At 41.7% G+C, this 18,630-nt stretch overlaps 1 protein-coding gene across 1 annotated transcript in view; it reads right to left on the reverse strand.

Annotated features, from left to right (window-relative positions):
• Positions 1-10,284: 10,284 nt before the first annotated feature.
• ABCA13 (ATP-binding cassette, sub-family A (ABC1), member 13) overlaps positions 10,285-18,630 on the reverse strand; it is a 518,893-nt gene continuing 510,547 nt past the window's right edge. Inside the window, 3 exon segments of the mRNA XM_012646893.1 lie at positions 10,285-10,380; positions 11,043-11,180; positions 12,425-12,530. Of these exon segments, the coding sequence (XP_012502347.1) occupies positions 10,285-10,380; positions 11,043-11,180; positions 12,425-12,530 (340 nt within the window).

An 18,630-nucleotide genomic window follows, 5' to 3' on the forward strand; every position in this document is an offset into this window, starting at 1 on the left:
AACAGGGGTCAGGGCTTTCAGGTGTCCGCCTGGCTGCGTCCCTCGCGGGAGCTTAGGCGCGTCTTGGCTAAGGTGTACCCGTATAAACCCCGGGCTCGGTCGCTCCCTATCACAGGGAGTGAATCGCCGTTATGCCGTACGACGCCGCCACAGCGCAGGTTAGGACTCACCCAAGTCCTGTAGCCGAAGCCATGGGACCACAGGCCCGATGACCGCAAGCAGTCACCAAGCTTCACTCACCAGACTCAAACAGATTCAAACAGACAGACAAGAGGTTAGCACATTCCCTCCCAGGGGAGTCCCTAATCTTAGGAGGTGATCAAGCTCCTCTTCCACCTAGGAAGCCACTCTTCCTTTACTGGTGGGCCAGACAGGGTCCCGGGACCTTACCTTAGTCAGCTTTCAGACTGGTCTGACTGGTCCTTCTCTCTACCAAGTCCAGGTGAGTTTGGGGCCCATGGCCGGTGGGGACTGCCGAGGAGCGAGGACTCCGCAAAGAGGCGGCTGGTGTGCCTACTCACTGCAGTCGCGGAGACCCCGCCGTCCACTGTGCACGTCCCCCGATCCGGTGGCTTCAAGGGGCCAGCATGGTCGGTTTCCCGGTCAGGGAACCAGATGTTACGGCAAGTGTCAGTGACCAGTCCCAGGGGAATAACCGAGCAGCACGCAGAGAGTTGGAGGGTCAGAAAGTTTTATTGCCAGCTGCCCAGAGGAGATAAACCTCCAAATTCTGAGCACCTTTTCCGGGTTTTTGTCAGATTTTATACTTTTTTGGGGGGGTTACTCTTAACAAATCACACACAAGTATAAATGATTAACCAATTAGCAAAAAGATTTAAAAGTTATCCAATAAACAACAATTCTTATAAGTAGTAGAATTATGATAGGCTTATAACAAACATTAGAATCATAATAGACTTATAACAAACATTTAAATCATGACAGGCTTGCAGTTTTGTTCAGCTTTGCTCAACTGCTCTGCGGTTTTAGCTTGCAAGGCTGACAGGTGTCAATGTCTACTTCAGCTACTTTGTGGTTTTAAGCAGAATCACCATCGAAATTCCCCTAGTATGCATGGAAATTTCCCTAACACCTGCACACCTGTATTTGTTTCTATTCTGCCCTAGCTGACCTCCTGCTAGAGACATTGACTGTCTCACAAGCTTCAGTAACCACACTCCAAGTCCTACAAGAAAATTCCTTCCAAAATGCATCTAGTTTCCAGTTCCAGTTCCATCTATGACTTGGGTATCTTTGTGAAAATCATTTTTAAAATAGATGAGTGTCCCTTTTCCCCTTGCAACCAAACACAGGATATATCATCAGTATCATATCAGTAATAACAGTGTTTTCTGCTTATATCTGATGGACAAAGCATTTCCTTCCCTAGAGGTGCCAATTTTCTATTAAGATCTTGCCACCAACTTGCTTGCAGGAAATGAGATTAAGCTGGTGTGTGGGAATGTGTCCTAATGACCCCATTAAACAGCCCTGGGTTCCTGGGACCTGAAGTCAGGGCATTTTGTTCTCCTTGTGGGCATTACAGTTACATGAGGGATGGCTCCACATTTTGCACTTTGAATAAACTGAAGGAAAATGGATATACTTTTCATGCACCTAAAATGTGCAAGTGTTTTCTTAGAGAGCAGTGAGTAAGTGTAGGTTTTCAAGGAAAGCACAAGAATAATTCAGGTGGCCTTGCAGCTCTGGAGGACAGGGACTCCAATGTTGTAGATGACTGTGGGGTTTGTGCTGAGGCACTATGGCCAGGACACCTTCCTGCAGCCTAGGGCCACGGAGCGATGCACGCCATCTCTGCATCAGTGAGCATGGCTGAAAGTGTTGTGCACAGGACTGTGTTGAGAACCGACACAACCTAACAAGAAATGAAGGCTCTCTCACTCGATTAAGTCATTGCCTGGCTACTGCTAGTTTGGAGCAGTCGTCTCGAGTGGTGATGACGCAGTTTCTCAGGCTGAGGCAGCGCCTGCCTCCGTCCTCTTTGTTGTTTTTACTTGTTCCTTCGGCAAACATTGATGAGAACATTCATACTGTGAGGCTCTGGGAATACAATGTTGCAACTGATTCTGAGGTTATTTTTGGAAAATTTTGTCATCTGCAAAGAAATAAGTAAAAAAAATTAAGGTTTTTAACAATAAAGGCATGTATAGGAATCAAGACACTTGGAGGTGGTCACGATTAACTCTGTCTGAGCCAGGGAAAGGTCCAAGGAAGAGTTAAGAGAGGTGCCGTGGCCCGTTTCTTGGGGCCGAGGAATGAACACAGAGACAAAAAGACACAGACGCACATAAAGATGGTACACAACTGCAGCCACTACAAAGAGACACAGACACACAAAGACGGTATAAGACTGCAGCAAATTTCTTACTGTAGCGGTTTATTTTTAACACAGCCTGTTTGGCAACTGTCCCACCGCAATTTCTTTGTTCCCACACTGTCCCGACTCAACACGTCCCTGCTCCTTGTTTCGTCTCCTGTGAGCTGATGTTTTCCTCCTGAACTCTCTAGCCCTTACTGTTTTCAAACAAGGGAGCCCTGGAGTTGCGTTCAAGCCCCAGGGATATTCTGAGAAAAACAACAAGAAACCGTTCCCAAAGTGTCCGCTACAAGAGGAAATAGTAATGCGTCTTGAGAAGCAGTCCCTGGAAGGCAAGAGGCAAGCCTCGGCAGGTGGAGCAAACAGCATGTGCCACAGGCAAGCCGCACAGGCGCGGTTCGGCGGCAAGGCTGGAGGTCACGGGTGTCGGGGGCAGATGCTGCATGGGAAGGAGGAAGGAGGACAGACCGGAGGGCAGCAAGGGACAGGGGAGGACAGGTCTTTCGTGACTGAGTTGGACTCTGGAAAGCCAATCGCGCACAGCAGGGAGGGCTGAGTAGAACGTGGCAGATGATCGCCAGGGGCTGCTTACAGAGCACTCAGGAGAGGAGCAACGCGAGGGAGACGGGAGGGCGGGCTCTCTTCCCAAATTACAGACCTGATCAGGGTTCGGCCCTGCTGCCAGCCTTCCCTGTCTGCTCCCGCAGGTCTGCTGGGCGAGTCCGGCTCTCTGGGCTGCCCAGGGCCTGGCCCTCGTGTGCCTTCCACCGTGTCATGTTCACTGCAGACAGTTTAGGCTCCTCCACACCTCTGTGCCTTTCCCGGACTCAATCCTCTCTTCAGAACACGGCTGTTTGCTGTAGTCAGCTCCCTCTCCAGCTCAAATGTCACTTTCTTGGTCGATCTGTCCTTGGCTTTCTCAGCGCTTCAATGACACTTTATGCTGCTGACGCAGCCTCCCCACGAAGCAGGACCGTGGAGGCCCAGGGCAGGCTGGATTGTTCTGAGAGGAAAGTCGATGCTCGTCACCCATTCACTGAGTCGTTTCAATAGGTATTTATTGATCACTTATTCTGGGTGGACACAGGGAATAAGATGGATAAAGGAGAACACACGCAACGTTGTCCCTGCCCTGATGGAACTTGCAGTTTAGTGGGGGAGAGAAACATGTTTCCGGTAATTGCACTCAAGTCACGTTACAATTGCGGTGCTTGCTGCGAAGGAGACGATCGGGGTGACATGAGAGGGACGACCAGAGGGAAGGCCCCTGGGCCGTGTTCGGGGGAGCGCCCACGCGGAGTGACGTTTGTGCTGGCCTAGGAAGTGTGAGGAAGTTAACTCGGTACACGAGAGGCGAGGAGGAGAGCATGGCGGAGGAGACCACGGGTGAGCATGCTCTACAGCAGGCAGGCTGTTGGTGCTGACCGACACCAGGCGAATGCAGTTCCATTGCTGGACGGGGAGGTCTGTGCAGGCCAGGCCAGGTAAGGTGCTCCATTCATTATGAAAATGTTTTCTTTATCCTGAGAGCATTGGGATGGCTCAAAGGAGTGACATTCTTGGCTTTACATGAAAAAAAAAATCACCCCATCAAGAACGTGGAAGGCAGATGGTAGAAAGGAAAAATTAGATTAGATAAAGAGAAACTAGTTAAAACACTAGTGCTTCTGTAAAACTATTGTCCACGTGAGAAATGATGGAAGCTTTCGTTAGGACAGTGAAAGTAGAGGTGGGGAAAAAGTCGGTAAGAGACGTTAAGGAAGATCATCAGGACTTCGTAAAGAATTGATTCTGGGTGGGGGGAACCAAGGGCAACACACCTAAACTAAACATGTGTACCCCCATAATATGCTGAAATAAAAAAAAAAAAAACACACACACACACACACAAAAGAATTGATTCTGGAACACGAGGGAGCAGCAGGTCTCGAGGACAGCCCTCGGAGCCCCGCTCCTGGAACTGCAAGGTTGGGGGTAATGTTCCCTGACGTGGTGAACACACAGGATGAATGGGTTGCCCTGGAGAGAAGATACATTCATTTGTTCTCTTGGTCAGTTTGATGAGCCCCTGAGACAGAAGTGGAGATGCCAAGTAGGCTTTGGTACATTTTTGGGCTGTGGGGAAAGTGATCTGTGAGTCATCAGCATGTGGTGGCCATTGGTGAGGAAGAGATTGCCTAGGAGGGGCAAGAACTGGGCCTTCAAAGCCCCTGAAGCGCACTGCCACGTGAAGAAACATTTGCCTAAAAGTGAAATTAAAAAGAGGAAAGGAAAACCAAGAAAGCATACAGTCATGGAATCCAAGGAATGAAAACATTTCAACAGAGAGGGGAGTGGATGTGAACTTTGAAGTACTTATTGGGCTTAGAAAGATGGAGACCCCTGGTGAACCCAGCCAGGGTGGTTCTGGTGGCATAAAGGGGGCAGTGGGAGGAGGGCAACTTGAGGCAGTGAGACAGAAACATCTTTCGAGACTCCAGCTTGCAGGACAGGAGGCAGATGGAGTGGATGCTCAATGGGATTGTTGAGTTGTCACTGATGTGGCATTTGCAGAGTATTTTATAAAGTGGGAGAGATAAAAGTATCTTAAATGTTGCTAGAAGGGCCCAACTCTACAAGAGGTAATGGATACACAAAAGAGAAAAGAAATGATCGATAGAGAATGATTCTAGAGAAAGAAATGTTATATTCTCATAGCATAACACACTTGAGCTTTTAAAATTTCATAAATGTTATTAGATAGATTTTATCAGATTGTGAAAATTATCTTGTAATGCTAGCTTTCTAATGTAGGTTATCATCTATTTTGTGAAATATTTTTTCTTCATTCGAGACAATGCATATTCTTGCCTTTGAATGCAATGACATTCTCTAGATAAATCACATTCGATATGAGACATATTGTATACACTACTGAATTCTATGTACTAATATGTCTGTATCCATGTTCAGACATTAAGTTGCTCTGTATTTGTCTTATTTTCTATTCTTGGACAAGTTTTTTTTTTTACCAAGGTTATACTGATGTCATAAAATGAGATGGATAGAATTTATTTTCTGAAGTAGTTTGTATAATAGAGAGTTTATCTCCTTTAGTGTGATGCATTTGTAAAACCATCTGGGCCTGCTGTCTCGGGATGGGGTATTGGTAGGGATGTACTTGTGATGACATTTTACTGGCAATTCATTTTCTAGAGTGGCTATTGTTTTCTTGAGACAGCCTTGATTCTTCATTGCTTACTTAAATTATCATTCATTTCATCTGTTTTCAAATATTTTGCATAAAGTTTTTCATGTTATTCTCTTATAATTTTATATTTCTAAAAAAATTAGATTTGCTAATTTTATTAGGCTTCTTAAAGATGTTTTCCTTATTGTAAAAGTGAGAAAAATGGAAGCATAATAGAGCAGATCCCACTTCCGATGGTTAGTAGAGCCAGGTCTCCTAACCACCAGCCTAGGAATTTCCCCCAGGACTTGCTGCCTTGCCCTGGCTTGTGACCCTAACTCACTTTGGTTTATGCCGAGGCAAACAATGTTGTCATTTGGTTATGTTTAGGCAGAGAGAGCCCCAATATGACACCGGGTGCAAGTGTAATAGTGGGGCTATTTCTTAGCTACTCTCAAAGTTAATAGGCAAACATTGGTAGAAACCGATGACTCATCACCCAGCACGGCGCCCACAAAGGGTTTACCCGAGCCGTATTCACAGTATTTCATGAACAAAACCACTGGCCGAATGGAACCCCACCACTAACCGATGCAATTCACCAAAACAAATCCATACCCATGGGACATAAATGCAAAGGCAAATATGTTGTTCACAATGTTACCTTCTATTTGAAAGAAGAATATGTTTATAAAATTTCTAGATGTGTTTTTTAACCTGTGAATTTTTACTAGGTTTAAGATGTATCTTTAACTCCATGGACCTCAGTTTTCCTTAAAACACTTTCAAGTAAAGAGTATTTCCTTAAAACACTTTAATATAAAGAAAAAAATGTGATGATTCACTTATAGTGAAACATAATGAAACGTCTCTTTTGTGATGACAGGCAATAGCACATAATTAAGAAAAATGTTTCTGACTTCTTTCAGCACTGAAACCCTTTCCAGCAGGAGACATTTACCCATTAAAGTTCTCAATAGCAATTCTTACTGTGAGAAAATGACAATGCTATTTATTTAGCCCAAATGGAAAATATCCATAAAATTCTTTCTTCTCTTTATCTACTGCATTCAATTTGACTGTAATGTTTATAAACATAAATGGCATTTTCTCTACAGATCTTAACATATAACTTTAATTCTGAAAAATACTAACACTGTTAGAACCTGGATTGCCCAAAATAGCCAAATAATTTGACATTACCTAGTTTACTCAACATCTCCAAAATGGAATGTATTCTGTTCCCCTGCAAAACAGCCACAAAACTTTTGTTTGCTTTCCTGTGGTAGACATTGCTGGCTGGCGGTCTATCTAGTATCAATTTGGTTCTTCTTACATAGAATCAAAACTCTCTTTTCATTTTAGGGTTGTCAGAAGCCTAACTGAAGACTGCATTGCCCAGACATTCTTGCAACTAGTTAGGACCATGTTAAGATTTCTGGATGATGGATAAGGCCAAATGTGCAGGTTAGGCTGCTGGGAAAGTTCTTTAAACAGGTGTGCTTTTATCCTCTTAGTCCAATTTTTATTGGACTCTTTTTATTTCCACTTTGAACATTGTGATAGCTAGAGCTCTAGCAGCCACCTTGGAATGCAAGGGAAATTCTAGAAATGATATACTTGGAGTCTTGATGTCTATGGAACCACTGAATCAGCTACTCCCAAAGTAATAAGCACACATCCATTGCTCGTTAAATATCTTTGACTTGCTCTGATATTCCCTTAGCCTCAGATGCATTTTCCCCATTTTCCACCTGTAAAGGCCAACTCAGTTTGTTCCTAGATCCACAATTTGTTCCTACATCCTTGGTGACAGAATCACTCTGTGGCCTCATAGCAGGGAGTATTCGTTGCTTGTAGATCTCACCTTGCCACTGCCACCTGCTTGTGTGCTCCTCAAAGACAGCAGTTGTGGCTTTTTTATCTTAGTCCACTGCCCTCCTGTTTATAGTACCCACCACCTACTTAGATACATGGGATGGGCTCAGTAAATATTAGCCGAAAGAATGAATGTGTGTGTGTGTTTGATTCTGTGCTATGTGCGCATGTGTGCAATATGTGCATGTTTGTTTATATATGTGTGATGTGTGTGTATGTGTGTATATCTGTGTGTGTGTCTGAAAGGGATTTGAATTATTCAAGTGTGTGCAACTGAGTTATAACATATCACAAATAAAAGTTCACTGAACTGAAATAGTGCAACAGACCAAAGCAAAAGCCAAAGGAGGAACATGGTTAAGCCAGTACGAAAATTTAAAATGTCTATAACCCCAGCTGGGTAGAAAAATTTGTGATTAAGCCAATATTCATGTAATTCTCATGAATACTCATAGTGTTCACGTGGGGGGATTGTGCTTTCTGTGTGAGTGTGTGTGTATTTTGTAAAATGTTTCAGAGTGGTCATGTTGAGCTATTTTTCTATCCAATGCCCATGAAACAAAAGTGTCTATAACCTTAAGCCACCTGGTCTTTACTATTCTGAAAACAGACTTCTTATTTGCTTTTTACAATCGTGATTTTGCATGAGGACTTTAAATATCATCATCTGTTTAAATATCTCAGTAAAGATAAACTATATAATAAATGCTAGATTACGGGAACTGAAATAATCACTGTTTTATCTCTGTCTTAGAAAGTATTCTACTTGGAATGATTTCAAAAGAAGGTAGTTTATTTAAAAGTCTCAGTTGTGTGACCTTAAGCCCAAAGGTCTTAAGACAAATGTTTAATTCCAAAGGCATAAAATATCTGCATACTTATAAATGCAATGACATTTTCAACATTAACATAAGATTTGACCTTTCGCATCCAGTCTTCTGGGATGTGGTGTTTTAGCATGTTGGGTTCTTTTTCTTCCTGTTTATTGTTCAAAGGCACACCTTGAAGTATAAACTTTAAGCATACAAGCAGTTCAAACCAGAAAAGAACCCCTCAGAGCAGAACATAGCAGAGTAGAACTCAATTAAATTTTAACCTTTCAAGCTTTAAAAGATCTGGAGTGGTTTCATTTCCTCCTTGCCTAAATTAAATTGGATCCCTAAAGACACAAATAAAGATGCAAGGAAATATATTGACAAAAACACAATTACATTACAAGAATCAGGTTAAAGTACATCTTATTTATTTGCTGCAGTTTAAACATGTTCATGTTTCATAAATTGGTATTTATTGATTCAACAATAATAAAAAAGATTACATCTTTTATTTTGACAATAAGACTATGTTATAATTGGAGAAAAAATCATACAACGCTAAATTGCAACTTAAGAAAGCATAATTCATGTGATACATGAGAATCAGAATCACTCACGTCAAAGCTATCCATGATTGGCTTAATCCTAACCATTTTAAAAATATCTCTGATATAGAATGATATTTGGGAAAAAAGATTTAATGAGATCTTGCTTTAGTAAGGAAATGTTACGAGGGAATGTTTTCCTTTGATCACAAGTTACGAGGACTCAATGCTAGTGTTGAATAAGGCCAAATAGTAAAATGAGATTAATGCGGTCTCCCATTGAAGGTTTAGAAAAAGGTTGTTAAAAGAATACTGAGAAATGTCTGACTAGAAACTATTTTCAGTTATAGCCAGACTGGTTTTATACATTTCACTAAGTAAAAGATACAAAATATCAAGTTTATATAGCCTTTGAGAGCCACATCTCAGCACTTTATATTTGAAAATACTTTGAGGACAGCAATTCTGAAACATGGCATAATTTTGAGAAATTTTTAATTTGAAAATGAATGTTTAGCTATTACATACTGTGCTGATTTTGCTTGTATAACTAGGAGGTTACGAGCTATTTCCTTAGGTCGTTGGTTTTCAAATGGGAATATGCTTGTTTAAGCCCCAGAGTTTGAGATTCGCCGGGTCTGGGGCAGAGCCCGAGAATCTGCATTTCTTACAAGCTCCCCGGAGATGACAATGTGGCTAGTACGGGGATCACCACAATTTGAAAACCGTTGCCTTAGAATAACAAAAGGCAGCAGTTTTCTATCAAATTAAGACAAATAAAATATATCCACATTCTATTTTTTTTCTATGTTTTCATAAAATTGTAATTTGTGAGATTCTGGTAAAATAGTTATAAATGGTTCACAATAACTAGTTCAATTTATTTAATTTTGCTAAACAGTTGACAAAAAACCTTTTTAATTCTTATTTTTTTAAATCTTTTATATGTAAAAATAATTGGCAATTTTTTCATGTCATACCATATAATGTCATTAGTATTAGGAAAAGTTTGCATTTAAATCATTAAATTTTATTTGAAAATATGTAAGCATATCTAGTAAAAGAGATGACAAAAATAGAAAACAGTTCTTGATATGACTTTCTACACAAATAAGTTAGGGAAGATTTTTAACCTTGGGCGGTAGGGCGGGGGAGTGGGGAGAGATCAGTTTCCTTAACGTGAAGTGAGACGTTCGGAGTGGGCAACCTGTGACAGCCATTCCAGCTCCAAACCTCTCAGCCTGGACTGTGTCAAGACATTCACGCCTCTGTCACAAAGAAGCTGGTGCCCATCTGGCACGGCTAAAAGAATAACTGTGTTGGAGGAATTCCCCAACAGTCTACACTGAAGAAGGACCTTTTAGTTTGCTGGTTATTAACTAACAAAGAGTTTCAAAATAGAAAATGAAAGAGAGAACGAAATTTGATTGCCCGGAGCATGTCTTCCACCTCCTGAGCTGTGCACATGCTGGTTTGATCCTTGACCATTGATTGTAAAGACAAGGCTTTACTCCTTATGAAAATTTCTTCTTTTAGCGCTTAGATGGGCAGGTGATGTGGGTGTTGATAAACAGTGGATGGAATAAGAGTAGGCTGTGGAGATTGCTGCTGCTCATTAGCAAAATTAATAAATATCTGTAAGAAATAAGAAAAATAGTTGTTAACTTATAAGAACTCTCAACCTTTTGTCTTAACTTTTACAAGGGAGAAACATCCTCTCCAAATACTGCCCAACTTGTACGAAAGGTCACAAATCATTAATTTATGTTGCCCCCTCCTAAATCATCATAAATATGTAAATCCACTGAGGATAAAACTCCAGGAATGATAAATATTTCTGGACAATTAATAAATCACCTGGAAGTTCACCGTACCTTACGCATGGTTTGAGAAAGAAGTCGTGATGCACTTTTACATTTCTGGTACTCTTAGTAAAGCAAGTCCTTATGATTTCTCCCAAAGTTAGTTATTATTTGTTTACAGGGGAGCCCCCCAAGCCTTTTGGGGGCTGAGTAAAGTGGATAAGGGAAGGTTACTGGGGCAGGATTTAACTTACTGAATGCCCAATGTAATTATGAACTAATTAAAGTCCTATCGAATATGTATCTTGAGTGGAGGGCATACGATAAACAAATCTCCTAACACTCACCATTCTTATCAGAATTTTGTAAAGTTGAACAAGATTAATTAAATGAAATGGTGAGCTGAAGAAGCAATCTGGCTAGTTTAAAAATTAGCTGGATTAGGCCTGATGAGCAGAGCAAATGCAACCTGCTGCATCATCGAAGGTACTATACCTGTTCCAGAGTGGTTTGGTTAATGGAGTAATGCTTGATGTTCAAGAAGGTCTTATTGTTCTCTAGAACTTTGAACAAGTCGGCTAAGCATCCCCATCTTTTTGGCACATGATATTCCAATAAATTAAGGTGCTGTCCCTAAAAGCCAAAATATAAAAAAATAACAAGTATCACATGATTAGCAATCATTAAACAAAATTGATCTCATGCTACGTTTAATTGGCTGACAAATTCAGTTATGTTTTCTCAAACCACACACATAAACACCAGCTAGGGCTGCAGGTTAATTTCGTGAGCCTCCAATGAATGCTTATTGATGAAAACTTACCAGGAGGCATCTTTGATAAATGGCATTCACCCAAGTTGTGTTGCTCTTCTGCGCCCTGATATGCTCCCACCTTGCCATAAGCATGGGGAAGACCTCCTACAGATACTCACGATGTAGGCAGTTAATGTGGCCTAACAAAGGTGGATGGAGGTGCCCTAAAATTCACAATGGGACTGGGCTTGGCTCTCAGATGTCCTCACCATTATCTTAGCAACTCTTGATAAGATATTTAACCATTCTGACCCTTGTTTTCATGTGTGCCAATGGAGGAAATGGTATCTATTTTACAGGTTTGTTCAGATTGGTACTCGAGCGTGAATGATAGTGTCTTACACAGCATGGTTCTTCCATGGTAGGATTTCATTAAATGGTTGTTGTTGAAATAATCAGGGAATAGCTACTTTATGGGCTCCAACCTGTTAAAATTTATGATAAGCTACCATCATACAGTTATCCAAAAGAATTTTAGATAGTGCTTCTCCATCTTTAATATGCATAGGAGTTACCTGGTCACCATATTAAAATGCAGATTCAAATTCAGTAGGTTTGGGCCTGAGATGTTGCATGTCTAACAGGTTCCAGGGGATGAAGATGGGTCTGGTTCAGGGACCACACTTGCTCACCTCAAGTCTGAAGGGGATTATAATCCCAAACACAGGGCTCTTCTTTGAAATGAAAACACCAAGCCTATAAACCCCACAGCAAATATTAATATATGGAAGAAATTAACTTTTACAATCTTCCATCCCAAATAAGATGAGCTATGCAATGGAGGTGTGCCCGTAGAGAAGAGGGGTGATGCATGCATAATCACAGGCTGCTCTGGGCAATCCAACAAGTAGCCCAGCAGGCTTGGCATTCTTCAGAGTGGTCAGATAGTATCAGCCCTCCGTGCTATTTTGAGTAGGGAAACCTAGCCTATACTTTGCAATGAGGCCGAGATAACAGGCAGTATTTCACAGCAACATAGAATAAAAACAGAAAAAAAAAGATAAGTACATTTACAAGTTGATTTAGCCGCAAACAAAGAAGTAATTCAGAATATAAACACTACCTTAAACTGGATTCCTGGGAAATAGAGCTTCAGGCAGTCAGAAACAGGGCTGTGTTGATTGGTTTCCTTGCAGAGCCAAACTTTGACTGTATAACCATCACCAAACCTGAGAGTTAAATAAAATAAAAAACAGTTAGTATTATATTACCTAAGATGTGGAAATTTTAAGATTTTCATACAGAGGCAGGAAAAGGAAGTAACTATTCCACATTTTTGAGAGATTTTAGATTCTCAAAAATATAACATGCAGAAATTAATTGTAAGTCAATTACGCAGTTGCTGTCATTCCATTTATATTGACACAGATACTGATTTACCTTAAAAAATAATAGTCAGCAAGTCCTAGAATCAACGGCTAGTCAATAAAAGAGAGAAGGTGAAACTGTAAACCGTGAGAGTACTAAATTAGAGGAGGTCAGAGCTGGGCTGGAAACTAACCCTGAGAAGCATTACTGCTGGCCTTATTGCTTCAAGGTCTGCAGTGATTAACATGTGGCTGGGAAATGAAAGAGAATGCATAATTAATTTAGCCAGCACTCCTTTGTTTGTTTGTTATGTAAAAGAATTCTCCCAACTGTACTTCAACCCAGCCTGGGTGAGCAGGCCCCTGACTGCAAAGGAAGTCGCCTGCCTAAGAGGCACTGTTCCCAAGGGTATTATAGAGCTGCAGATGGCAGTGTGTTCAAATGACAATGCAGGTGGTTATACACATGTCCTAAGGTGCTCTCAAAGAGAAACCTCAAAGAATATAGGGACCTTCCAAAAACTATGTGTATTATTCTACTGCCTTATCCCAGGTACCCAGCATGGTGTTGGGCACATGATAGCATCTCAATAAAGATCTGTTCAATAAAAAACAAATACATGAATATACCATGATGATTAAAGTTTTTATTTATTTTGCTCACTGATGTATATATTCCAAGTACCTAGTACAGTACCTAGCACCTTGTACCAAGTACCTAGCACTGATAAATATTCAGCTTAATGAATGAATGAAACAACAAATGGCATGTTCAAAGTCTTACAATCTTACCATAGCTCACAATACAATACGATCACTTATAGTACTCATTTACGATACTCACAAAACAATCTTACAATACCTCACTTACAAAAAATTGCTGGGGGAAAATGTGTTACCCTTAAGCAAAGTTTTCCCACCGAAGGCTGACCCCTACTATATTTATGGTTGAATCATCGTTTCAAGTCTGATGAAGTTGGAGGCCCATGATTATGTGGCCTTGTTTCAGTGGCATGGATCACCCTTGTGAGCATCCCAGAGCTCCTCACCCAGGGGTTCTGTTTTCCTGCCTCCTGCATTGATTTCAGGGTGTCAGCTGGCATTTCCTCCGCAGATCTGTGCAGGGCCCCAACAGCCTTCTGTCATTTTGAGTCGCTGGTTTCTAATCTACATATGGCTGAGAAGTTGTTGAGGACATTGATAAAATGCATGGAAAGCATTCTGAGATGCACCTCTATTTAGCTATCTCTAAGAATTTTTAAAGGTCAAAAAATTGGGTCAGTACAGGAGGTGGGTATTCAGCGACCATTCCTCCTCTTCTCAGCAGTACGTGTCAGGGGCTGTGCTGCTGATTGACATGGATCGTCCCATTCGGTTTTCACCAAATCTGCCAGAGTGGGTGTGCACTTCAGTATGTCATGCAAGGAAAGGACTGAGGCCCAGACAGTTGACAGGGCTTCCCAAGGAGAAGGGCTGTGTCACTGGAGCTTTGTAACTACCCGGGGAGAGCTCTCAGCTGTGTCTGGGCATATTGTTGTGTCCTGGGCGGGGGGCGGGGGAGATGTTTGTGGATGGAGATGTGTTTATGGTCTCCTGGTGACTAACCATTCTGAAGACATGACATAATTTGTTTGCACTACTGATGCTGGGTCCTCACAGTCTGGGTTTGAATCCAGCTCCTCCGGGTACTAGTTGTGTGTCTCTGAAAAATCAGGTAAATTTTCTAACCTTAGTTGCCTGATCTAGAAAATGAGGCTAATAATGGTAGCTGCCTGGTAAGGTTGTTAGAGGAATAAATGAATTAATTCTTGTAAGCCATCAGGAACAATTTCTGGCACTGTGTAAATAAGGAGATAAGTAAATAGTGAAATTTAGGTTTTGTGCAGTATATGACCAAGTGGAAGAACACTCTATTCAGGGTGAAAAAGCTCACAATTTATTTGGGGAACTTAGAAGAAAGCAGATGCAATGATTGGAACATGGAGTGGGAGCACCGCATAGAAATATGGCGGCGGGTGGGCAGTGGGAGGAGGAACGGCTGCACGGTCTTGTGCACACCAGCACCCACTTTCACTACGAGCAGAAGCTGCAGCCCTGTGGGCATAGTTTGCTAATGAATGTTGAAAAATTCGTGCTAAACTCCAATAATTGTCTAATGAATTCTCTACAAGCATATATGCATATTAATATTTAAAATTCTTTGAAAATTAAGTGTCATTTGAAATAAAACACTTTTAGTTTTACTATGGAGAATCTGAATTACACAAAAACAAAATTAGATCACTCTTAAAAAGCAAAAATAAAAACAAACTTAAGAGAAAATAGTCCTGAAATAGATGGGCAAATTATTCAGAATCTCTCTAGAACAGTTAATAAGACTTCTCAACATAAAATTATAAAGGGGTGTCACCTTCAACAATTAAGAGAATCTTTGTAGATTATTACATTCATTATGATGCAAATATCTAATTTATATCAGCTTTACTTTCTTGTTTCTGCCCATAACCTACACATTTATGCCAAGCATATAAATTCCCTGAGGGATTTATTTGATTCCCATACTTCTACGGAATAAAAGGTTTCAAAATAGCCAAGGAGTCATTTATTTATATACTCGCTCATTGATCTAACCTTTCTAGATAATACACTATGTAAACATCATTTACATAATCAATGATTATGTAGAGAGTAATAAACAGCAATATCCGCAGATGTAGGTGCTCATAAGAAATATTCTACAACTTTTTGTGATACAGCATTTTGGTACCACAAACATTAATTGTAATGTATGTAATAAATGCTAAAATAGAAGCATGAGCAATGTGCTAGAGGAATAACAAACACACACACATGTTATTTTAAAAATCAGACACTTCTAGAGCACAAGGAGAGAGCTGATAATACTCCTGAAGGGACATTTCTGAAAAATCACTTGTCAAATTATACCAAGAGCCTGTGAAGCTTTGCATTCCTGGGCTTAAGACTCTACTTATAATTTTCTCCAAAAATTAAAAGTCAAAGGTTTATGACAAATATGTTTATTTCAGCATCAACTATTAAAAGTATCTCTACAAAGAATATGTAATGGTGAGAAAAATGCCTATTATATAATATTAATATTTAGTGCAAAATACAAAAGAGGAATTAATAGACTCAGTATGATGTCAACTATGTAAGTACATCTACATATTTTTACAAAATCAGACTCAAATAAAATTCTAGAATGGTATCTAGACAAGAGGAATAATAGTATGACTGCTGTTATTTTTTCTTTATATGCTTCTGAATCCTAAAATAATGAGTACATACCACTTTTATAGGTAAAAAGAAAAAATATAGGTTTCTAAGGTAATAAAGGGAACATGCTCATTAATGTCCCATACTCTACAACTGCGTTTCAGTTTCTGATTGCAAAATCATTTATTTAGAAACCTTTTGTCATATTGCCTCCAAAAATTAAATGCATAAAATTCTTCTTGGTGTAGAAGCTAATCTCGGACTTCAGAAAATAGTAAGATGCGTAAGCTGTGTGATATCTGTGTCAGGTGTTTATATGCAAATATACACACACTCCCTTATTTCCATCATCTGCTCCACAAGGAATCTGTTCACACACACACATCCTTCCCCACAAGTATCAGACCATGAAATGACTCTAAAAATGACCTTTCCCATCTCACAGAGCGAGAGCAGAGAGCAGAGGGCCACCAGGCCTCCTGTGGTCACGCACAAAGCTCCCATCGAACACACGTGTCACGGCACCGGCTGTGGGATATGGGCCGCCACTGCCTCAGACCACATCGGTCTCCGATGCCCACCTCCCCGCCTCAGCACACCACACCCCGCTCCCCGTGGGTCGGCCCCTCCGCAATATGCCAAATCTCTCGGCGACCCGTCCTCAGCAACTGCATGGTAATCACTTGTCTTTGGGATGCATGAAGAGGAGGCGAAGGTGGCGCTGAGGAAGGGCAGCGGATGACAGGTGAGAAGCCAGCGTTTATGTGAGCACCGGATGCCTAGCTGGCACCTCTGTTGGGAATTTCCTCATCGTGCCCGCTGGAGAGGCAGGGAACCCGAGAGAGAGGACGGAGGGCCCGAGCTCCGTCCCGCAGCCTCTGTGAGTGGGGACCCCGCACCTTATCCCATTCAATCCCCACAGGATGTTGTCTCCGTTTTAGGGAAGTGAAGCGGCAGCTCGCGCAGGTTAGGGAGCTCATTCCGGTCACGCGCTGCAAGGCGGTGGAGGGAGGCGCGTCTGCAACGCCCCAGGATCTCCCGTAACCGTTAATGCTCCCGCGCTCTTTGCATCAACACTTGCGCATCAATGAGTTCACTTTATCCTTACAGAGACCTGCATGCTGATTGGAACAGATAGCATTTCCTCTTCACAAAATGCAAAACGTTGAGGCCCGAAGAGCCCAGGACATTTTTTCTTTGTCACTCAGCTTATTCTCCAACAGACTTGGAACCAACTGGGGCTTACTCCACAACCACCTGTCTCGGTCCCAAGTACCTTCATTGTTTCAACTTCTGGTACGTGTGATTAGGAGAACTTTCTAATCATTGCATATGCAAATCGGAATGCTGTCAGGGTTGTAGATCTAAGGTATACATTAACATAAAGAGAACCTTTGACAAATAACAAATTAAAAACAAACAAACAGTGTGTGGCAGCCGGCACCTGCATTCCTCCTGGGGAAGAAATCGTCTTTGAAAAGAGCCGCGATAAGCTTCCGAGTTTCAAGACAATGTCATACACGTAGATGACACAGCTTCACTATAAAAATAGGCCTGAACCGTGTTAGCACATTTCTCCATAAAGATTCCTCTCTGTGGCTGGAGGTGTCATTTTCTTCAATGACTCTACCAGCCACAGCTCCAGAATGAAGAGCTTGGGTCAACTTTGCCTCCAGGAAAATCCAACAGAACGTCTCCAAACTCAGGAGGCCATGCGGCATCAGGACTGGAGGACTTTGACTCAAAATCAAAGTCTTCAGCTCTGTCCACAAGGCCGTCAACAACGAGACTAACGCCTTCCTCTCCGACTCCTCATCTAAGAGTACCCTTCACGCCACCCACACGGCATCTCCTTTCATTCAGCACTTATTTAGTGCTCAGTGGTGCAAGGCCCTCTTCTGGCGGTGGGGGCCCTTCCCTTGTGCATGCAGGCGTGGGGGCCTCCTTCCATGCCATCAGCTGTCACAGGAGACCTCCTAGAGGATGCGACCCACAGGCTTTTCTGCCACTGACCCTAACATCCCACAGGTGCCCAGTTTATATTTGATGAAGTAATGAATGGATCAAACTCCTTGTAGACTTTGGTGTAATGGGAACAACATTTCTTTCTTAAATGAACAGCAAAATATACCATTTCTATTGTTTTCCTTTCTCCTTTGGAGTAATCAAAAGGGATCGTTCCAAAGCATGGAGCAATAGCCAAATGAGCACGACAGAAAAACACATGGGCTCAGCGCCAGCACTCCACCATTTCACACCAAACCAGCAGGACAGACCATTTTCTTTCAGGGTCTTGAGGTGACAGCTATATGGCTCAGCCCCTTATGTGGCCTTCTGCATTTTTTTAGGGTCTCTAAACATTACTACTTCATTTCAAAAATACTTTAGAATCTAGATAAACAAAAGATACTTTTTAAAGCTAACAATATTACAAGAATGATTTTCTATATTTCTCACTCTTGACCAAGTAAGCATTTCTTTTCCTCTTTGGGCTGGGCATGGTGGCTCATGCCTATAATCCCAGCATTCTGAAGGCCCAGGTGGGAGGATGGCTTGAGGTTAGAAGTTTGAGCCCAGCCTGAGCAACATAGCAAGACCTTATCTCTACAAAAAATGAAAAATAATTAGTCGGGTGTGGTGGCACATGCCTGTAGTCCCAGCTACTCAGGAGGCCGAGGCAGGAGGATCACTTGAGCTCAAGAGTTAGAGGTTGCAGTGAGCTATG

This window comes from Propithecus coquereli, unplaced genomic scaffold, assembly GCF_000956105.1.
Source record: "Propithecus coquereli isolate 6110/MARCELLA unplaced genomic scaffold, Pcoq_1.0 Scaffold252, whole genome shotgun sequence".
Lineage (NCBI taxonomy): Eukaryota > Metazoa > Chordata > Mammalia > Primates > Indriidae > Propithecus > Propithecus coquereli.